General features: G+C 34.6%; 1 protein-coding gene across 7 annotated transcripts in view; it reads right to left on the bottom strand.

Moving 5' to 3' along the window:
• The window catches only part of FAR1 (fatty acyl-CoA reductase 1), a 67309-nt gene that overhangs the window by 14630 nt on the left and 32863 nt on the right, over positions 1-19816 (bottom strand). For 3 of the 7 annotated variants that reach the window (XM_038569086.1, XM_038569083.1, XM_038569085.1), the window contains exons 2-9: positions 19331-19526; positions 15652-15827; positions 9068-9247; positions 7126-7303; positions 6000-6044; positions 5734-5861; positions 4726-4793; positions 2538-2709 (exon numbers count right to left, since the gene is read on the bottom strand). In XM_038569086.1, coding sequence (XP_038425014.1) covers positions 2538-2709; positions 4726-4793; positions 5734-5861; positions 6000-6044; positions 7126-7303; positions 9068-9247; positions 15652-15827; positions 19331-19519 — 1136 coding nt within the window. In that variant the 5' untranslated portion in view covers positions 19520-19526. Of the gene's footprint in view, positions 1-2537; positions 2710-3020; positions 3193-4725; positions 4794-5733; positions 5862-5999; positions 6045-7125; positions 7304-9067; positions 9248-15651; positions 15828-19330; positions 19527-19816 lie in introns of all 7 variants that reach the window. The other 4 variants (XM_038569084.1, XM_038569087.1, XM_038569089.1 and 1 more) reach the window with 4 other exon arrangements.

The following is a 19816-nucleotide window of genomic DNA, read 5'->3' as shown; positions in this document are numbered from 1 at the left end:
ATAGCTTATGGCTGCACAGTTGAGTAGTTGCAAGGTAGAAGGTACATTTAACAGCAGAGTTGAGTAACCACAAAGAAACCACATGGCCCTTTACAGATAAAAGTTTGCTAATCCCAGCCCTAAGCATTCTCATTTTATGGGCAGGTTGTGGGATAAGAAGGCCATTCAATTGCAAACACAGGCCATTTTTTTCTCCTATGAAAAAGATGACTCAGAGGGCAGAACCAAGAGCTTCAAAATACATCCAAAGAGTAGGACTGAACCCTAATTAAGAAACCATCAAACATACCTGGTTGGAATTCAAAACTGTTAAAGACCAGTGACTGCACAAAACTGTCCAGTCATTTTCCTATGCCTGTCTCATCCTTACATGTTGTGTGTGCAAGCAGCAGGTAACTTGTCACTTTCATTCACAGGTTTTCAGACCAATACCTGAGGAACTACACCTGCAAAACCACTCTTCAAGAGCCTCATCTGCAATTGTGGCAGATTCAGTTGACCCAACAGTGGCTTCAAGCTGATGCCAGAAAGGTCTTAGTAGTGGGAAGTAAGCGTATTTCCCACAATGGAGGAATATGTACTGTTGCGGCCAGAAGGCTAACCATAGCCAGTTGCACTTTCCAAATGTCTTCAACAATACCTTTCAACTAACTTGCTCAAATTTTACACGGTCTTGAACATTCTCTACAGCCCTTTCCTTGAATCTTGGAGGACTTATGACTGGAGTGTGACTAAACGAATGAGGTGGTAATAGGGCCTGCATGATTTCTGTGGGTGGTCAGAAAATGCACATAGCTTCCACTAGCCTGCTGAAAGAGTTCCCCTTAGACACTGTGTAAGCAGTCCATTTCCCCTAAGGCTACCACTAGTCCTTGAAAAAAGATAAAGGAAGAGATCTTGACACTTTCTGAAGACAGTGACACAAGGTGTTTCTACCGCATGCCCCCCTTTCAACTCCAGCTGATAATCACGTCAAAGACCCCTAAGCCAAAACTGCCCAGCTGATTCCCTCCTGAATTCCTGATCCTGAGAGAAACAATAAACCATAAGAAATAATAAAATAGGGAAGCCCTGGTGGTACAGCGGTTTAGCGCCGCCTGCAGCCCAGGGCATGATCCTGGAGGCCTGGGATCGAGTCCCGCGTCGGGCTCCCTGCATGGTGCCTGCTTCTCCCTCTGCCTCTGTCTCTGCCTCTCTCTCTAGCTGTGTCTCTATGAATAAATAAATAAAATCTTTAAAAAAAAAAAAGAAATAATAAAATAACTTCTGCTTTTCTAAGAGCCATCTAAGTTTGAGATGATTTGTTATGTAGCAACATTTACTACAAATTTCATGAATTTTGGCTATTCATTCATTGCTTTAGTTTATTAAGCCCCCTTTTTTATAAAAAGCTTTGTGATGTTTACCCTGTTTTACTTTTTTGATCTAGTTTTGACTTTTCTGCTCTAATATGCAAAAGCCTTATTAATACCAGGAAAGCAACACAATGCCATCACTCATGAATTAACATTTGCTTTTTAGCCATGAAAGAATGCTCTCAATCACAAATACTGCATTTTGCACATCACTCTAAAAATACTTGAAAATAATTTTGATATATTTTGGATCTCTTTTCCATTAAGTATTTTTTTAACCTATCCTTAAGTTGTTCAAGTCAACGCCTCTCACATATTTCAATATTTAACACATTGGGTTAGGAACATAATGGACAAATGAATCCACAGAAAATCCCTACAGGAAACTCAGATCCTGATACACTATAACTGGCAGATACCTCACTTTTATTTTTTGAACAGTTGATGGAAGTTCTGGAATCAGCATCTTCTTTAACATTAATACTCAAATCCTGAACTCTCCAATCAAAGGTTCCACTGTAACGCCAATGTAGTTAAAAAAATAAATATATTTATGGTACATTTCACTATAATTCTGATAAAGACAGGAGGAAGACTTTAAGTTTGTGGGGTTTCAATAAGAAAAGAAGAAAGAAAGGCTATATAAAAACCATGAGAAAATAGAAAGCTTCCCATTTGTTAACTCTTGTTTTAAACTATGACATTCTCAACCTGGAAAATTAGTCAAAAACTGTAATTACCATATTATAAGCTGAATGGGCAGCTGAGATATTTCAAGCCATTAATTTTTTAGAAGCAATCTATGTTTTTTCATATAAAACTGCACAATCCACTCACAGGGCAAAACATTTTGCCCTTAATCCCCTATAGACTCACCTCTAAGTTTTTAAGGGAGAGAGACGGGCTCAATTTCAGCTTATAATAACAATGACAACCTTGATGCTGGACATTTCCTCTACTATGGGATTCTGAAGGATCAATGGCCCAATAAGAATGAGATCCACAATTAGACTCCCCAAATATCCTTAATTTCTAAAAAATGTCCTAGCATCCTGATTGTGATTGTGATTAATCAGGTTAGTAATTCTATAGGTAAAGCTCATGCTAGCGGACTTTTTGTCTCTCCAGCAAGCTTCCACCACCTTACCAATATATAGGTGTATTTACTGCTATTCTTCTTACCACGGTTTCTGACCTGTCAACCTGAGTGCAAGATCGAGCAATAATGCAGGTACTGTGTGTCTGACACCCTTCCAATAATGAAGCAATAAGTTGTTGGAATACAACTTAATATTGGGGCGCCTGAACACTTGGTTTAAAGGATTCATCTTGAAGGAATGATTTAGATAATATCCTGTAGGAAAAATAAGCGTCAGAGCATTTTGAATGTTATTTGTTATTCAGAAAAAAATACCTAACGTTAGACCTAGAATTCAGCACATGACAATATTTTATCATCCAAACTTTAGAACAAATTACAGTGAGTGACAATACTACCTTTGCTTTTCTGACAAAGTCTTAAATTCGAGTCTTCTCATTCACAAAAGGCCATTAAGCCTTATCATAAGCATAAACAAATACAGAGTTAATGAATATGCATTTTAGCGTAAGCATGGGTTGTTTAACAGTCAGAGGAACAGATAAGACAGAGCTAGTCACCATTACCTTGGGCTTCTTCCAGTCATCCTGAGGTAGATATCATACAGGAATGCTGGGGCCTTATGGCTTACAGCAATCCAGTAATGATATAAAAGGTGATTGGAGGTTAGATTTACATTGGGCCGTCTGAAGGCCTGTTCGAGAGGATTCCTCTTGAAAGTGGAAATTACATGGTATTCTGAGGAAGAAAAGTTGTGTAACAGCTTTGATAATAACCATGTAATGAAGTTTTGAAAAAAAATCATGTTTTTACAAACCAAATATTTCACCAAAGATGTCAGAGTTCGCTCAATTAAAAAACAAACTTTTCTACTCTCAATAGTAGCTAAGAGAATATGGGTATTAGACTGCTGAACCCAAGTGGTTTTAGAACTACCACTATTTATGAATGGTAATTAGACGAATGAATTTTTGCTACAATTCACTTTTAAAAATCCTTTTGTTTTACCTATGTCAGTTTACAGTGTCACTTTCTATATTTCACCTCTCACGATAGCTTCTTTCTTTCTGTTCCTCTTTCCAGATTCTTTTTTTTTTCTTTCCAGATTCTTATTACTGTACTTACTTAAAAATGAAAAGGAAAATCATCATCCTTTGCTTATAAATAATTAAGTTGCTCAAATTAACATATATCAACAGCTTAAAACAACCCGAAATTAACTTCTGCTGTAATTTATTTAGGTAATACAATACCGACAAAATCAAATCTATTATCTATGTTAATACTTTAATGGAAATGTATATTGAGAAATGCATTCAAAAATAATGCTCAACTTGATTTTTACTAAACTTTACAACACAATGAGAGATTACAAAAATAAAAACTAACTCATTTCAGTGTTCTAAAGTTCTTAGAATACTATTTAAATAATTATCATAAAATTAAAATCACCCTAGATTAGTTTTCTTATATGTTATAATGGTCAATCTTTAAATTGAAATAAAAATGGCACAGAAAAAAACCTCAGGACAAATGACATAAAAATCCACTTTAAAATCAAAACTCTTCTCCAAGGATAAAAATTGTTCAATGAGAAGTAAAATAAGACCTCTTACTAAATAATGCAATTGATATATTTTACTTTAAATTTGAATACATAAACTTAAAAATTATTCAATTTCAGTAGGCTTTAAGTTCTATTAACTCTAATTTAGAACAAGCAACAAAGCATATATCTATTCCTGTGATTTGTGAATTTCAAGAGATTAATAAGTATAATAGAAAATACTCTGGCAAAAAATACTCTGCTTCCTAACTCCTTAATTTCTTATTCTTGGAACAGCTAGCTAGCTCCTGTAATACAACAACTGTTGTAGTTGGAAGTGATATTGCCTATGGATAGACAACATCAGGACTGAGAGCACCCACGAGGGAGGAAAAAGAAAAATCACTGTTTCCTCACCATGGGCATTTATCTGTGAGGGATGCTGCAGACAGCAGCAAAAAAGTAGTAATGGTCACAAAAGGGTGGGCCAGGAAGGGAATTTACTAAGGATATTTTTAAAATTTTTTTGGGATATTTTTAAATTTGTGAAATACTGCTAAAGACCAGAAGGCAGTATAGGATAGATATTCTAAAATGGTAATCAAAATAAGAATAACTTGGTAACTCAATGGCTTTATATTGCCTTGTGGGTATATTCTAACATAAAACCTCAGAGAATATTTTAAGATTTATTCTAACATTCAAAAACACAGGTAAAATCATACCAACTTCACCCCAGTGGAAAGGATTAGTGCTGCCTGTTGTGCAATTATACACCATGATGTTTCTTGGTCTGCAAAGACAAAGATCAAAGCAATGAAACATAAAAAGAGGCCAAACTTATCCAATTTAAATCTTACACGATATTCAAGTAGGAAAAAATAATGATTATGGGTATCTTTTCTACATTGATTATTTCAAAAATTATCCTTAAACTATTAATCTTTGTGTCTGAAGGACTATTTACACCTACTCTTTATCCCTCCACTACCAAAAAAATTATTAAAAAATACAGTATTTTTCTCTTTTCGTATTTTTCTTCCTTATAATAGCAGGAATATCTGTTATTAAATGTAAGGAAACCAACAATGACAAACAACCTCAGCTCTTCCTATCTCCTTCTCATTTCCAGAAGCTTTAGTTTAAAAAATTATGGACTGAGTTCCCTTTTACCAGAAACAGTGTATTCATATAATCATATCCCTCCTTTTTTAGGATATAAAATACTGACTTAAAAAATAAGAGCAGTTTATTAACTAGGGAAAAAAATGTTATTGAAAAGTTTAAAATTTAAGAGTTACCTATAAATGCTACTACTCCCTTTCAAAAAGAAGCCTGAGTTGATTAAAGCTGCTTTAGTGTGCCATGTTTAATATATGAAAGCCATTCTCTGAGAATTTCAGCTTTTTATATGTTGAGTTTATATCAAGTTTTAGTTTGGAAAACTAAAAAAGCATCAGGGGGTGGAAGGGTTTTGGGTTTTTCTCATTCTTAATCCCAAATGAACTTTATCCTATAGATAGTATATGACAACTAATGTTAATTTTTAATTACAGCTGATGGAACTACTTGCTCTATTATTACTTGTGATTAAACCAATTCCTGCAATTGGAAGTGATAATACCTGTACATATTGATATGGAAATTATCAGTACTGAGGGATTAATTAACATTAGCCATTAGTTCTGTTTTCCCTTCATAGTTACTATATATTTAACAAGCGACATTGTCACCTCATATACCTATTAACTCCGGAATACCAGGCTGCCGCAAGACTCGTGTTGACAACTACATCTACAGGAACAAGATCTGCAAGGGCATTGTTGGAGGCACGCATTGTTCGAAGAATTCCTTTCCCTGCCTTTGTTGAAATTAAAAACAGCACCTTAAGATATGTAAGCCAAAGTGCATGCACACACACACACACACACACATATAAAGATATACAGAAAACAGAAAAATGTATGTAGAATGTAAAGAAATCAAAAGGTTTACTTACCGCAATAAAGAGACCACTTGGTCCATTAAAGTTATCAATCCATCCCTAATACAAAAATTAAAAATAGGGGGAGCTTAGAAATATTGTAAACCTAGAGATTTATTTATCTGACATCTACAACTCCATATATATACTTAGTAGTTTTTTTCTAAAAACTAAAAAACAGACAAGATTCAGGCCAGAATATTTCTCTCCTGTAACAGAAACAGTAACAGAAACAGTCTTTGCCTGAGATTGCAAATATGAAGTTAAGTCATTCTCAAAAGGTTACCTACTCTTCCATTAAGTCTCCACAAAGAGAATTCAATAAAAAAGCTTACAAAAAAAAAGGAGCTTATATCTGTCAAATATTTTAGCTAAATTACACTTGCTCAAGTTTGATTTTGTGCTATTATTGAGGCAGCATCATGAGATTTGGGGGAAATGGGAAATCCTCCTCAAAACTACTGAATAAAACAGAAGAAAAGAGAAAGCAACAGAAGCGATGCTATTACTTACTATCATTATAGAGACCTAGGTTTTTTGTAAATCAATTCATCTGTTAGTTTATATCTATTTTCTCTTATTTCAGGGATTCACAAATTCCATAATGACCTGCTTTTCTACAAGCAAATTATCATAGAAATCTCTTATGCCTTCTTAGCTTGTGATCTATACAGGAAAGAGTCTACCTCCTGGAAGGCTTGCCTTATTCTTGAACTAAAAAGCAAATGAAATAAAATAAGATCCTGAATATTCTCATCTCTATTTCCTTCACCTCAACAAAAGAATCTAATCAGTAAATAATTTTAAAAACCAACAAATGCTGATGTGTCAGAGGCCAACATCTTTGTCAGTCACAAGGACAATGTATAAGGCAAGGTCTGCTTTGACTCCAGACAACACCGCAGCCTTTGATTTAATTTTCAGTGAGGATTTTTTAAAGGCTTATCTGCATTTCTATATATGCAGCATCATGTTACAAAAAAGTACCAAAAAAGTACTCTATGAATGAGAACAATTTTGCCATAGTAAGCCATGTACAGTAAATAACACCTGCTCTTACATCAAACTGCCAACTCTTTTTATACAAAGACAAGACTTAAAATTCTCAATTCCATTATTACAAAAATTTCTCACAACTTACTGGAAAAGGTTCTTTCCAACTGGCACCAACAATCGATGGCCTTACAATTGCCACATTTAGCTTTGCTCCTTCTTGCTGTACAACATACTCTGCCAATGCTTTCGTGTATATGTATGTGTTAGGTCTGTCTCCTATCAATTTTGGTGTGATATCATTTACTAGGCCATCATCCATCCACCTGGTCAGCAAAGAAATTGCATGCAAAAATATTTTCAGATGTTTTACTATAAAATCAGAACCACTTAGCTTTGCATATTCAAACATATCTGTTGCTCCATTTCAAATGCTTTTATGGTTTTTACTAAAAAGAAAAAAAAATACATAAGCGGAAGTTAATCTTACTTTCATTAAACAACAACGACAAGTCCGTATCTGTGTAACTGTGATGTTATACAGACATATATATTCGGTGTAATGTCACACTCTCAAGATACCCATACTAACTGATAAGATTATCAAAGTAAGTTTTCTTCTGCATGTGGAAGAAAAAGAATCTAACAAAACTGGAGATTGTTACTCAACTTAGGAGAAGTTCCACAGCAGAGATGAATTTTGAAAAACGGAACAGTTCCTACTTTAAAACAACAACTGCGAACGCTGGCTAAGCCAAGGAGACATTATTAGCCTTATCACAGGGAGTGAGTTTACAGAGCCAATCTATGAGTTACCCTAAAATGATCTGTTAGCTAGATTTCTTTGTAAGCAAAGAAAAGAGATACAGAATGAGAAGGTTAAAAGCATTTTCTCAGCAACTTAGATGTTTGGATATGCCAACTGCTAAAAAGAGAAAAAGTAAAAAGCTTCATTAGCTTCTACTTTCAACTTTTCCCAGACATATTAAGCACTTCCAACTACTGACTCATGGGGACAATGAGGTAAATATTTGGGACCATCTAAGAAATAGAGTCAGAAAACAGAGACCAGAGAATTAATGGAATGTCTTGGTAAATTCCCATTCTTATTTATTTTCTTATAATCTGTCTGCTTCTTCATACTGAGTAGCAGGAATGCCTTAAAGAGAAAGACTTATATGTGCTTACTCTGGGAGAAAACATGGAGGAGCAATGAACACCCTCTAGAGCCCTGAGGAAAAAAGGATTTAAGTAAGGGACAGTAAACAGAGCTGAAAAGGGATAGGATCTCTGAGAAAAAAGGAAGCCTAAGGGAAACGAAGAAGAATAAAGGAGGAAAAAGCCTACAGGGCTATTATAGGAGGATTAATGATATGTTTGGATATAATGGACATGAGAATTTTCTATAATTCTAGTCCATTAAAGAAGATCCTTCTTTTTATTTTTGCTGTGATCCTGTTTGTTTTATTTGATGAGAAAGTACAGCCTGAAGCAAATGAATCTTGACCCTGCCAAATTCACTTACACCATATCCATCAAATACTCACAAATAGTAATTGCTGATAGGATCCTAGTCCTCAGAAAGGTGATAAACAATAACACCAGGAGTATCATTTAAAGGAATGAGACTGATCCTCTAATAATTTAAGGCCTTTGTACAGATTTACTCCATTGGAGGGAAAAAAAGGGGGGTAATTTTTTAATCAATTAGAACATTGCTATTCAACAAGCAAGTCATTAGTCTCCATGGGTATCAGGCACTTCTTACATTTGCTAGATTAACTCCCTGGAAAATAGAGAACCTAATGTTATGGATGAGTTGTTCAGAGACCTTCCTCCAACCATCACACTTCTTCAAATGTGAAAGCTTCAACCAGACTTCACCAACAGTCATTCAGATATAAATCTACACAATTAGAAGAACTTAGTAGATATGTAGTAATTGGTTGAATACGGAATAAATAGGTCAGGGGTGGGGGAGGCAGAGGGAGAGAGAAACTGATACAGACCAAAAGATACATATCAATAGATACTTAAGTCCAAAGTTTTGGGGATCAAAGCAAATGTGCATAAATTTAAAATAAACGCACTCTAAAGAATCAATCAGCTTCTTGGGATCCACAGGAGGTGGATAGACTACTTCATCAATATGCTTCCGATTACAGTAGGCATATGCTGTTGATACATGCATGAATACTTCCAGATTCTTCATTTGTTGTGCAAGCAGGATTAGCTGGCGTGTAGCAATCACATTCAACTGCACAGCATCTCTATAAAAGAAAAAGTGACAATGAAAAATTGGGAAGCTTTCCCAGTGAAAAATTAGAAAGTCATTTATTTTACCTGCTTAAACAATTTTATCTTCATTAGAGAGACAAGGAGACAGGAGATTTTTGTTTCTTCACAATTGACCCCTTATGTCTAATTTTGTAGATTTTATTTCAATATAAAGTACATTCCATCAGTTGTATTTAAAAAGAAAGATTTTCAGATTATAAAAGAAGCCTCACACTAGAACTTAAAAAATAAAAGTACAAATTAAAATTTTAAATTACCCAGAAAGAAACACAGATAACTTCAGTCTTTGGCTTTTATATGTACATTTTGAAGTCATGCTAGACTGCTTTTGCACCTTGATTTTTAAAAGCATATTGTTTCAATATATGGAATTACAAAGAAGTAATCAGAATGGTTAAGTAATTTTAAAATGCTAAGGCAGAGTCACTAATAAGGGTAAAACAGTCAAAGAAAACTCCGAAACATTAAATTACATTAACATATAATCAACTAAGAATATGTTTATTTCCCTGTGTAGCAATTAATCCAAACACTTCTTAAAGACTAGCTTACAAAATTCAAAGGGGTACTATAATAAAAACGGGTACATTCTGTCACAAGAGACACATACAGGACTCAAAAATGATCTATATATTAACCTCTTTTTGAAATTTATCCAAAGTAAATAATTTTACAAATGCAAAAGTATATATGCAGAAAAATAATCAGTGAAGCATCTAGTAATAGCAAAAGCCTAGAGAGCCTTTCATTCACTATGAATGAAATGAATAAACTTTAACAAAGCAGGTATTTTATCACAATGAAAGAATAGTGTCATTTTAAATAATTATAATAACTATAAAAACATGGGAAATCTGTATGAAGATTTTTAAAACACAGGCATTACAAAGTAAAGCAGGATTAAGAACAAGACTCTCGAGTACCTGAATTCAAATTCTGGCCTGGCCTACCTCTCAGTGACCTTGTATAGTTCACCTGTAAATAGGAACTATAACAGAGTCTACCTACTAGGATTTATACAAAATTAAAAGAAATAAATAGCTTGCAAGTATTTAGCATTATTCCTAAATAGGCACTAAAACAGGCTTTCAATAAATATTACTAAAGGTAAAGAGATGGTGGATAGTTTTTGCTTGTTATTTGAACGAAAAAAAGTTGATATATTCAATACCAGTAATACTGTGAAAAAACTGGTAAAGTAATACACTGTTGGTGACTACACTGATAGAACTGATTCAAAGAGATTAAGACAAAGTACCAGAAAAAAAAAAAAAGACAAAGTACCAGGAAGTACAGAAATGATGTAACTACTCCTCTAGTGAACCTACTGAAATTCACTCAAAGGAAAAATTTGTTCTTTTTTAAAAAGATTTTATTTATTTATTCATGAGAAACAGAGAGAGAGGGGCAGAGACACAGGCAGAGGGAGAAGCAGGCTCCCCACGGGGAGCCCAACACGGAACTCATCCCAGGACCCCAGGATCACGCCCTGAGCCAAAGGCAGACACTCAGTGAGCCACGAGGTGCCCAGAAAAACTTGTTCTAACATTAATTTTTCAAAGAAAGAAATGAAAATCCCCTAAATTTGTTATACCTAGTGAACATTATACATAAATTATGGCATATCAACATGGTGGAATACAATCATATCATAAAAGTTTTAACCATGAAAAAATCAGAAGTGTGGAAATTGTTTCCCCAAGTAAAATCAGTTCTATGTTTAAATTTTATGTAAAACAATGTATATTTGAAGACAGACCACAATGAGGATGTTTTTAAAATCACAATAGTTTTGAGTACTTTCCAAAATTCTTACATTTTCAGTATTAATGAAGAAAAAAAATCTAATTATTCTTTTAAAGGCCAGGATATGTCACTGATAGAATCTGATCCGCCTGACTCTAAAGCAGTGCTTTGGTATCTGTTCGCATTTGCAAAACAATGGAGATCGGAGGGTACTGTTTTGGAAGAGGTATACAGAAAATATTCTGTTACAGGTTCCTGAGGACAGGACAACAAGTTCTGGGTCACCAAGAACAAGAAATAATTCACGAGAGGAAAACTCCTGTGCATTATTTTTTCCTTTAATTTAACAGTATCCAAGGGTTCATGAAAACATACTAAAAGTAATTTTTTTTAAATGAAGTAATTGGTTTGTGGTCTTAAAATCATGAGAATATCTTTTTTCTTCCTTATCTCAACTGAGAAGGGAAAAATCTGCTCAAATGGAAATCCAGCAAAAAAGGCATTTCACAGAGAGGATACAGTCCACTAGACTGTAAGGCAATATGCTATTTTCTTTTGCATTTGTGAAACAATGAAGCTAGGGAGGGTAATGTTTTGGGAGCAGTACACAAAGGATATTCTGTTACAGGTTCCTGAGGATGGTAACAGAATTTCTGGGTCACTGAAAATAACGAATAACTTCAGAGAGAACACTCTTGTACCTTGTCTACTACCCCTGTGCCTGAGAGCCCAAACGTGATGGCACTTTATATGCCCACATAAGTAACTCTCAATATCACTGTAAGGCTAATAATCTCACTCTATTTTACCACCATCCAAGTTCTACTCCACTGAACCTCAGACTGAGATCCTGACTCTGATGTTAGATCAGAAAGCCAAAATAATAATAATAATAATAATAATAATAATATTCCCATGGTTTAATTATATGGAGTCATAAAGACATCTTAAATAACATTAGCTTTTGGAGGAGGAGCAAAATGAACAAATCTTTGTTAATTTATGGTCCACCATTAATGTCGACACAGAAGCCACTTCACAGAAAAAAAAGAATAAAGAACTCAACTTGAACTGGCAATAAATCTTGTTTACCTGTCTTAAAAACATATCCTGCTCAAACTCTGTGTTGATATACTTCTAAGACTTTAAACCAGAGATCTCATGCTTGGCATGACAGACACCTGAGAGTCAGATTGCTGGAGCTAATCCTCAGATACTCTGTAATATCTGAATTGATGCCTGGAAAACTATATATATATGTTACATATACATGATTTATAATCTATATGTAATATGTAGTTTATAATATATATTTATATATATAATACATATATTTATATTTTAAGATTTTATTTTTTATGTAACTTCTAGCCTCAATGTGGGGCTCAAACTTAGGACCCCGAGCCCAAGTCAAGAGCTGCATGCTCTACTGATTGAGCCAGCCAGGTGCCCCTGGAAAACTATTTTTAAAAAGTTCCCCAGGCCATTCTGATATCTCTTTCCCCTTTCCCCACTTCTGAGAAAATACTTCATACATGAGATCTCATCACTATTGCTGATTTTTTTTTTTTTTTAATTCAACAAAGACATAGACACAGATATCTCGGGACCAATTAGTCAATCTTAAGGTAGGAGACCCAGACATCTATAACTTAAAATCACACACAGAGTCTCGCCACAAATAAAGATTCCTGGGGTTATTATCTAAAACCAGAGGGTCCAAATATTCCAAGTAGAGTCCAATTCTGCATTTTTAACACATTTTCCAGGAATTTTTAAGATTCATAAAGCATTCTGAAGTGGGAGAGTCGATGCCCTTAGACTCAACAACTTCTTGATCTTTTCTCATCATCCATCTTTACTTCTACTCCTTTCTCAATGCCTACTCGCACCTACTCAACATATCCCATGTTCATATTCACATATTATCCTATTCAAACTGCTGCATCTCTAAAATCTCATACTAAGAATTTCCCCCAGACCACCCCTCCACTTCCCCCCATAAGCCTGTTTTCTGTCCTCATCATGGTCTCCAGTTTCTTGCTATGGTTTTACTCTCAACTCCACTAGCCCTATATCCCACCTTCACTTTCTTTATTACCTTAGGAACACCAGACCCCAGGATCAACTATTTAATTTAAGGAATTCCTTTTATTATCCTCAGTATCATTCTCCCTTCATTTTTTGCCAGTATTTCTTTACAATCCCTTAATCTTAATACCCACTTTTTCCCACCTCAAGATTTATAAATTATCATATCTCAAAATAAATGCATACTACCACCTCTCAATTCTTATAGCACTTAATGTATGCTCTTCAGTAATTTCTTACTTTCTACCCTACACTATGATTATTTAGGCAAATCTATCTCCCTTTTAGACTATCTGGACTTTGCAAACAGGATCTGTGTGCAATTTCTTGGTTTTTCCCAAAATAATGGGTATAATGTTGGGAGTAAAATCTGGATTATTTTTTGCCCTGGTAATAAAGTCTGTGTCATTTTTAAATTTTTGAGTAAACTTAAAAAATGATTATAAAGAGTAACTATTTCTTAAGCAGTTACTACATGCCAACAGTATTCTAGAATGCCTGGCCCAAATATAATCTTGCAATATCATCATTTACAATACCCATTAAAACTGCTTTACCAAAAACAATAATTTCAGTTAAATGACTAAGGTTACGTCAGTTAAGGCAATAAATTTTATTATTCATCTATATATCCTCCTTGCACTATGAGATCACTAGTAAGAGAAGAAAGAATAATGAATAGATTTCCCTTTCATTAACGGCAGACTTGCTTACCCCAAGGGGAACGGAAAGAGAGAAAGAAGGTCCTTCTCATAAAGATTACTTTTGAGTAGTTTCACCCTAATTAATGTTGTCTGTTTGCAAATCCATTTCCCCTTTAAAAGCACCTAATTTTTCCTTTAAGCTAATAAGGACTATTCCACAATTATCCAGTAAATATGTATCTTTTTTTTATTGAAAACAGTTTCAAAAGACTGTGTGCGCTTTCTTTTGGTTATGAAAAACAATGAAAGCTAGAACTATGGGGGGAAATATCTGTTAGAGTATTTAATATTAAAAACCTACCTATTATCACAATATCCAAAGATAATAAGTGGCAAGTATAAAAAGCTGTATATAAATACACATATATGTACACACATCTTTTATGAAAGTGAGATTCTAACTATAGCTCTACTAAGATTCTTTTGTCACTTTTGAATCATGAACACATGATGGTTATACAGAAACAACTAAAAAGTAAATAAATTATTATCACCAGATAATAAAGGATAAACTCAAAGTTAGAGATAAGGTATGTAATTCCAAAGCTCATGTCCTTTCCAGTACACAGTGCTGCCTCAGCTTCCTCAAGTATAAAATGCACTTGCTCACAATATTACAGTGGTAACATTAACATAGAAAAAAATAATGAAAGAGAAAATTTACCCTGAAAACTACAAAGTACAATTAAAGAAATGTAAGTGACTATGACAGTGCCCTCACCTGGAATATGGATAAAACTTACTGTAATGCTTTGGTGCTGAATTATCACATTATATAATATCAATTAAGGCTTATACTTTTATATCAAAGACTTTATGGGAAATAATCTCAAAACCCTTTATAAACAAAACTTAACTTAAAAACACTTTAAGAAGGGTTTCAAGTATTTGTAAAACCTAAAATAGTCTGCACTATTTTAACTGGTATAAGACCATACAATTAGGTTAACATTATAAAACTGTATTTTTTAACACACTATCAAAAAGAATCCTCTGAATTAAGCACCATTATTTGATAATGCATATTTTAAAAACACTAGTAAACGTTTAAAACATTATTTTTTTCTTGAAACAGGCATTTTGACAGAAGTCCAAATTATTTTATTTTTTTTTAAAGATTTTATTTATTTATTTGAGAAAAAGAAAGAACGAGCAGTGGGGAGGGGCAAAGGGACAGAGAGAGAGAAGCAGACTCCCTGATGAGCAGGAAGCCCAATGCTGGGCTTATTGTTCCCAGGACCTGGAGATCATGACTTGAGCTGAAAGAAGATACGTCACTGACTGAGCCACCAAGGCACCTCTTTCATCTTTTTTTTTCAAATTATTTTTTTAATTAAACATATGTCCACTGCTGCCTGTCCCTAACAATGCTACCAAGTTCTAAAACAAAGACAAGGTATGGCTTAAATTTATTAGCCATTTTATCTTACTGTGCAGAACCTGAGCTCAATTTTTTTTTTTCTAATTTTCAGGTGAATATGTGTGGGATAGAAAAATAAAACTGCTGAGGTGCAGGCTTCTGAAAGAATGAAGGGAAGAAGAAACAAACAGTTGTTAAGACTGATACACTTACTGAAGGTAAATTTCTCTTTCTTCTATTCCATACTTCCCTACCCTACAGTTAAATTCAAGGCAACTTCTAATACGCAGACACTAGCTGTCCAATATTTCTAAACTAATAATAAGAAGAAAATTCTCTTAACACTCTTTAAGACATAGAAAGCTACCATTAACATAGGGCAGTTTCAAATCACTTTCAAAACAATCTGACTAAAAAGAATTCAAATTTTTAAACTGTGATGAAGTTCAAATATCATATAAATACCTTTACTTACCTTAAATTTTCATTAAACCTTACTGTAGCTGCACAGTGGAATATAATATTGATAGAATCTATGATGATCTCTTTATCTTCTTCACTAAGAGCCAGTTTAGGTTGGGTGAGTTCACTGTTGATCGCTATAACTTTCTCTCTAAAATCTGGATTTTCATCTCTCAATCTGTCAAAGAGCTAGCCAAGGGGAAAAAATATTTTAGAACAATATTTTTCAACTTTCTAAAACCCTTGGCACCCCACCAAGGGTCACTTCTGAAAACTTCAACTATGTTAATCCTAAAGTTGCCATTCTTAACTGCTATCATTCTGTATAGAAAACAGCCTATGAAACCCACATTATCATCCCCATTTTACATATGAGGAATCTGAGATGCAGAGTGGTTAAGTAACTTGCCAAGGACACAGAACAGGTACTTTTAAGAGTTATATTTGAAGTGCCCATGCTTTTGCTGACTAAACTATATTGTACTGTTCCTCAAAATAGACTTAAGCAGTATAGACATCAGGACAATGTTTAAAATGATAATTCAGACTTCTAAAACCCCAATCTTAATTTATGACTTCATTTTATTTTGCTTTTATTCTGTTGCAGTAGATTACAGTAAAATACCATTATTGTCTATATCAAGTGTGAGGCCAATATTTTTGAAGAAGAAGAAAAAAGTAAATATGCTGATGGAAAAAAAAAGTTGGTGAGGAAATATGCAAATTAGAATCTGGACAAACTTGAGAAATACCATATATACAGGATTCTAACCCCAAAATTCAATATCCTTAAGGATACTAGAAGAAATAAATTAAGTAAAAAATCAGTTAGATCCTAAGGTGATTTTAGTGGCAAAGGCACATTCGATTTTGAGTCAAATTTAATTTTTCATCCCAGATTTTTTTAAAGGAACATTGATGCTATCTCCAGATCACTGCTCTTTTACATTTTGACTCTCCACTTCATTTAAAATCCATACTTGTGGTTTAAGCAGAGATTCTGAATCTGGAAAGAAAGTCTATATGGTATATAGAATGCTCACTTATCTTCCGAAGTGGATATAACAGTGTTGCCCCTTCCACTACTGTTAGGTAGTGACTTCAGTATTAATGTGTTCCTTTATTAATTATTAAATATCTACTAAGCATTTCAGATGAGCAGGCACCTTCTAGACACTGAGAAAACAAAACAACAATCTTTGCCTCAAGCTATTTAGAATCTGACAGGAAAAACCAAACAAGTAAACAAACAATTAAGATACGTCGTTAAAGGTAACATTACAGGGCTAGGAGTCTGTACAGGAGAAAGAACTAACCCAAATGAAGAAGGACCAGAAATTAAAGAATAGTGTTCCAGGCAAAGAAAGCAGCACATATAACCACCTAGAAATAAGAGAGCATTAATGTTTGGGGAATTAAAAATAATTCAATACAACTTGGCCAATGACTAAGAATGAGGGATAAGTACTTGTGAGCTCCACAAGGAAGGGATCACATCTGTTTTGCTCAGCACTCAGGTCTTAGTTAGCCCAATGCTGGGAAGAGAATCTAGTACACTTATGGAGACACAAGTTCAGTGTTCTGAATGCTGGCTATAAAGGGTCTGTGCGATACCCGTAAGACAGGTCTAGTAGAGGTAAATGGCTCTGCGGGTCTGGAGCTCAGGCAAAAGAAGAGCCAGACTACCCATACAGATTTTACTAACCACATACAGGGAGCCCTGGGAAGAAAAGATCACCCAGGTAGCAGTGGTGATGAGCACCCGTGGTTCAGACTAGATGAAGCTTTTCCCAAATCTAATTTAAAATACAACCATTTGTCTCACTTAAGAGAGTGCTGAGTAATCACCTAATTGGATCTAGTAAGAAAAGATCAAGGCCTAGGACAGAACTCTGAAGAATATTGTTTAAGGGGCAAGCAGGAAAAAAGCAACCTGAGGAATGCCCAGAAAAGTCCTTTAACACCTTGAATTCATACTTTTCATTCTCTCACACTGCCAATGACCTTTAACTCCTCCTCATATCAGATATCTCCAACCACCAAGATAAGCTCATGCTGCTTCCCAAGTTCATGTCAAACCTGATACTCTTCCTGGCTCTAGCCACCATCTCTTTATTCAATACTATCTCTTCTGGTGCTTTTAATCCACCGGCACACCCCAATCAGTTCCTACTTGACTATGTTCACTAATACCCTCTTTGAGATACCTTATTACCTTTCCAGAATTTATTTTGTGGTCAATCCTCAATTAATGGAGTTTCTTTTCCTGGAGACATTCATCAGTGGTTCTCACCTTGGGGAAATTTTACCCCCAAGGGAACATCTGGTGATGTCTGAGACATTTTTCATTGTCACAACTGGGAGGTGGGTGCAGCGGGGAGGAGATTCTGGCATCTAGTGGGTAGAGGCCAAGAACGCTACTAATCACCCTACGATGCACAGGACAGCTCCCTATAATAAAGAATTATCCTGTCCAAAATGTCAATAATGCTTAAGTTGAGAAACTACTATAAAACAATGTCCCACTATGATATATGCTTTTTGCCTATGCTCTTTACTCCTATTTCAAAATTATAGCAGGCTTTATCTATCAGTTTCTTACTAAATTCAAATGTGCATTTTTTGATACCTGACATAAAAAGAACTCATCTTACTGACTTACTAGCAATGCTACACATAATGAGGAGACCACAGAGGAGATGCCCAAATCTTTGACATTTTACGCAGGCTCTCAATTCCAGCCAAGACTTTAACCTCAGTAACTGCTCCTATCCAGTCTCTCGTGACACTTCTACACTCCCTCTTTCCTCTTAAAAACCCTCTGGCCCAAAGGCTCCATTAAGGCAAGGATTCTATTTTATTTATCCCTCAGTTCAACCCCTTACATCAAATCAAGTACTCAATACTGAGTATGCACAGTAAATGTTTTCTGAAATATAAAAAATGAGTAACAATAAATAACCTCTTACTAGGCAAGGACATCGTTGGGAGGGGGATTAAAACATACTAATTACAAGTGATTAAAAGGTACTAGATACTACCTAATTAACTAAAAAATCACATAGCTTCTATACTAAACTTACTATCAATGAATGTCAGATAAATTCATTCACTGAGAGAATTCAAAGCTTACAATTATGAAATAATTTTACTCCAGATCATTTCAATTTTTTCTTAGCAATATTTTTCTAAAGGTTCAAAATGCATGACCTATTCTTGTATTCTAAACAACCTCTCTGTCATCATGTTCTTATTTGTCAAACGGGAATATGTTACTTTGCTACTTCCTAACACTGCTGTGGGGAACAACCAGTGCTTACCAATTTTTAAGTGGTATCAAAGGATGTTTGGCAGCACACTGGGTAGTTAGAAACTACCTTGTAATTATTTATTATTCTGAATACTACCTAAGATATCTATTAATTATAAATAACAGGTCTCAAATATTCTAAAAACACATTAAATATCTACCATATAGGTATTTTAGAACTTGTTACACAATTTTGCCCATCACAGAGGAAAGTTATTTTCTCCTACTCATCACAAGACATACCCAGTTTATTGCCATCCTGTAGAATTTTTTTTTTCACTAACTTTTTTCAGGACACTGAAGAAGCAAACTGAACTGTTGAGGATTACAGTAATTATATATACAAAAACATACTCTCTTCTCAATCATTTCCCCCACTTACCTTGCCACTAATTACTTCTTCTACTCGCTCTTGGGGTGTCTGTCCAGCTTTCTGTCTCACCAAAACATACACTGAATTCACCTTAGGACAAGACCTCAGCAACTTTTCCAGAAGTACCTTCCCTAGGAAACCGGTAGCTCCAGTGAGGAGGACATTCTTGCCTTCATAGTATTCTGGTATTGAAACCATTCTGATCCTAAGGAAAACATAGCAAATAAATATCAGTTCAAAGATTTATGTTAATTCTTCTTACTAAAAATCTCTTGCCATTGAAATAAATATTTTAAAGGATAGACAAAAATTAAAGTCAATGTTAAAAAATGGGGACCTTATCCTCTGGGTCATTGTAGGAAGGTGAGAAGAACAACAAACTGCACAACTGGTTTCTGATCTCAGTGTTTACCCCCTGGATCACCTCCGACAAGTAACTCACCTTTTCTGCACCTGGGTTTCTTTAGTACTGTTTATATTAAATGACTTCTAAAA

Source organism: Canis lupus, chromosome 21, assembly GCF_011100685.1.
Source record: "Canis lupus familiaris isolate Mischka breed German Shepherd chromosome 21, alternate assembly UU_Cfam_GSD_1.0, whole genome shotgun sequence".
Lineage (NCBI taxonomy): Eukaryota > Metazoa > Chordata > Mammalia > Carnivora > Canidae > Canis > Canis lupus.
Note: the sequence above shows the minus strand (reverse complement) of the source record. Positions and strands in the feature narration are given on the sequence as shown.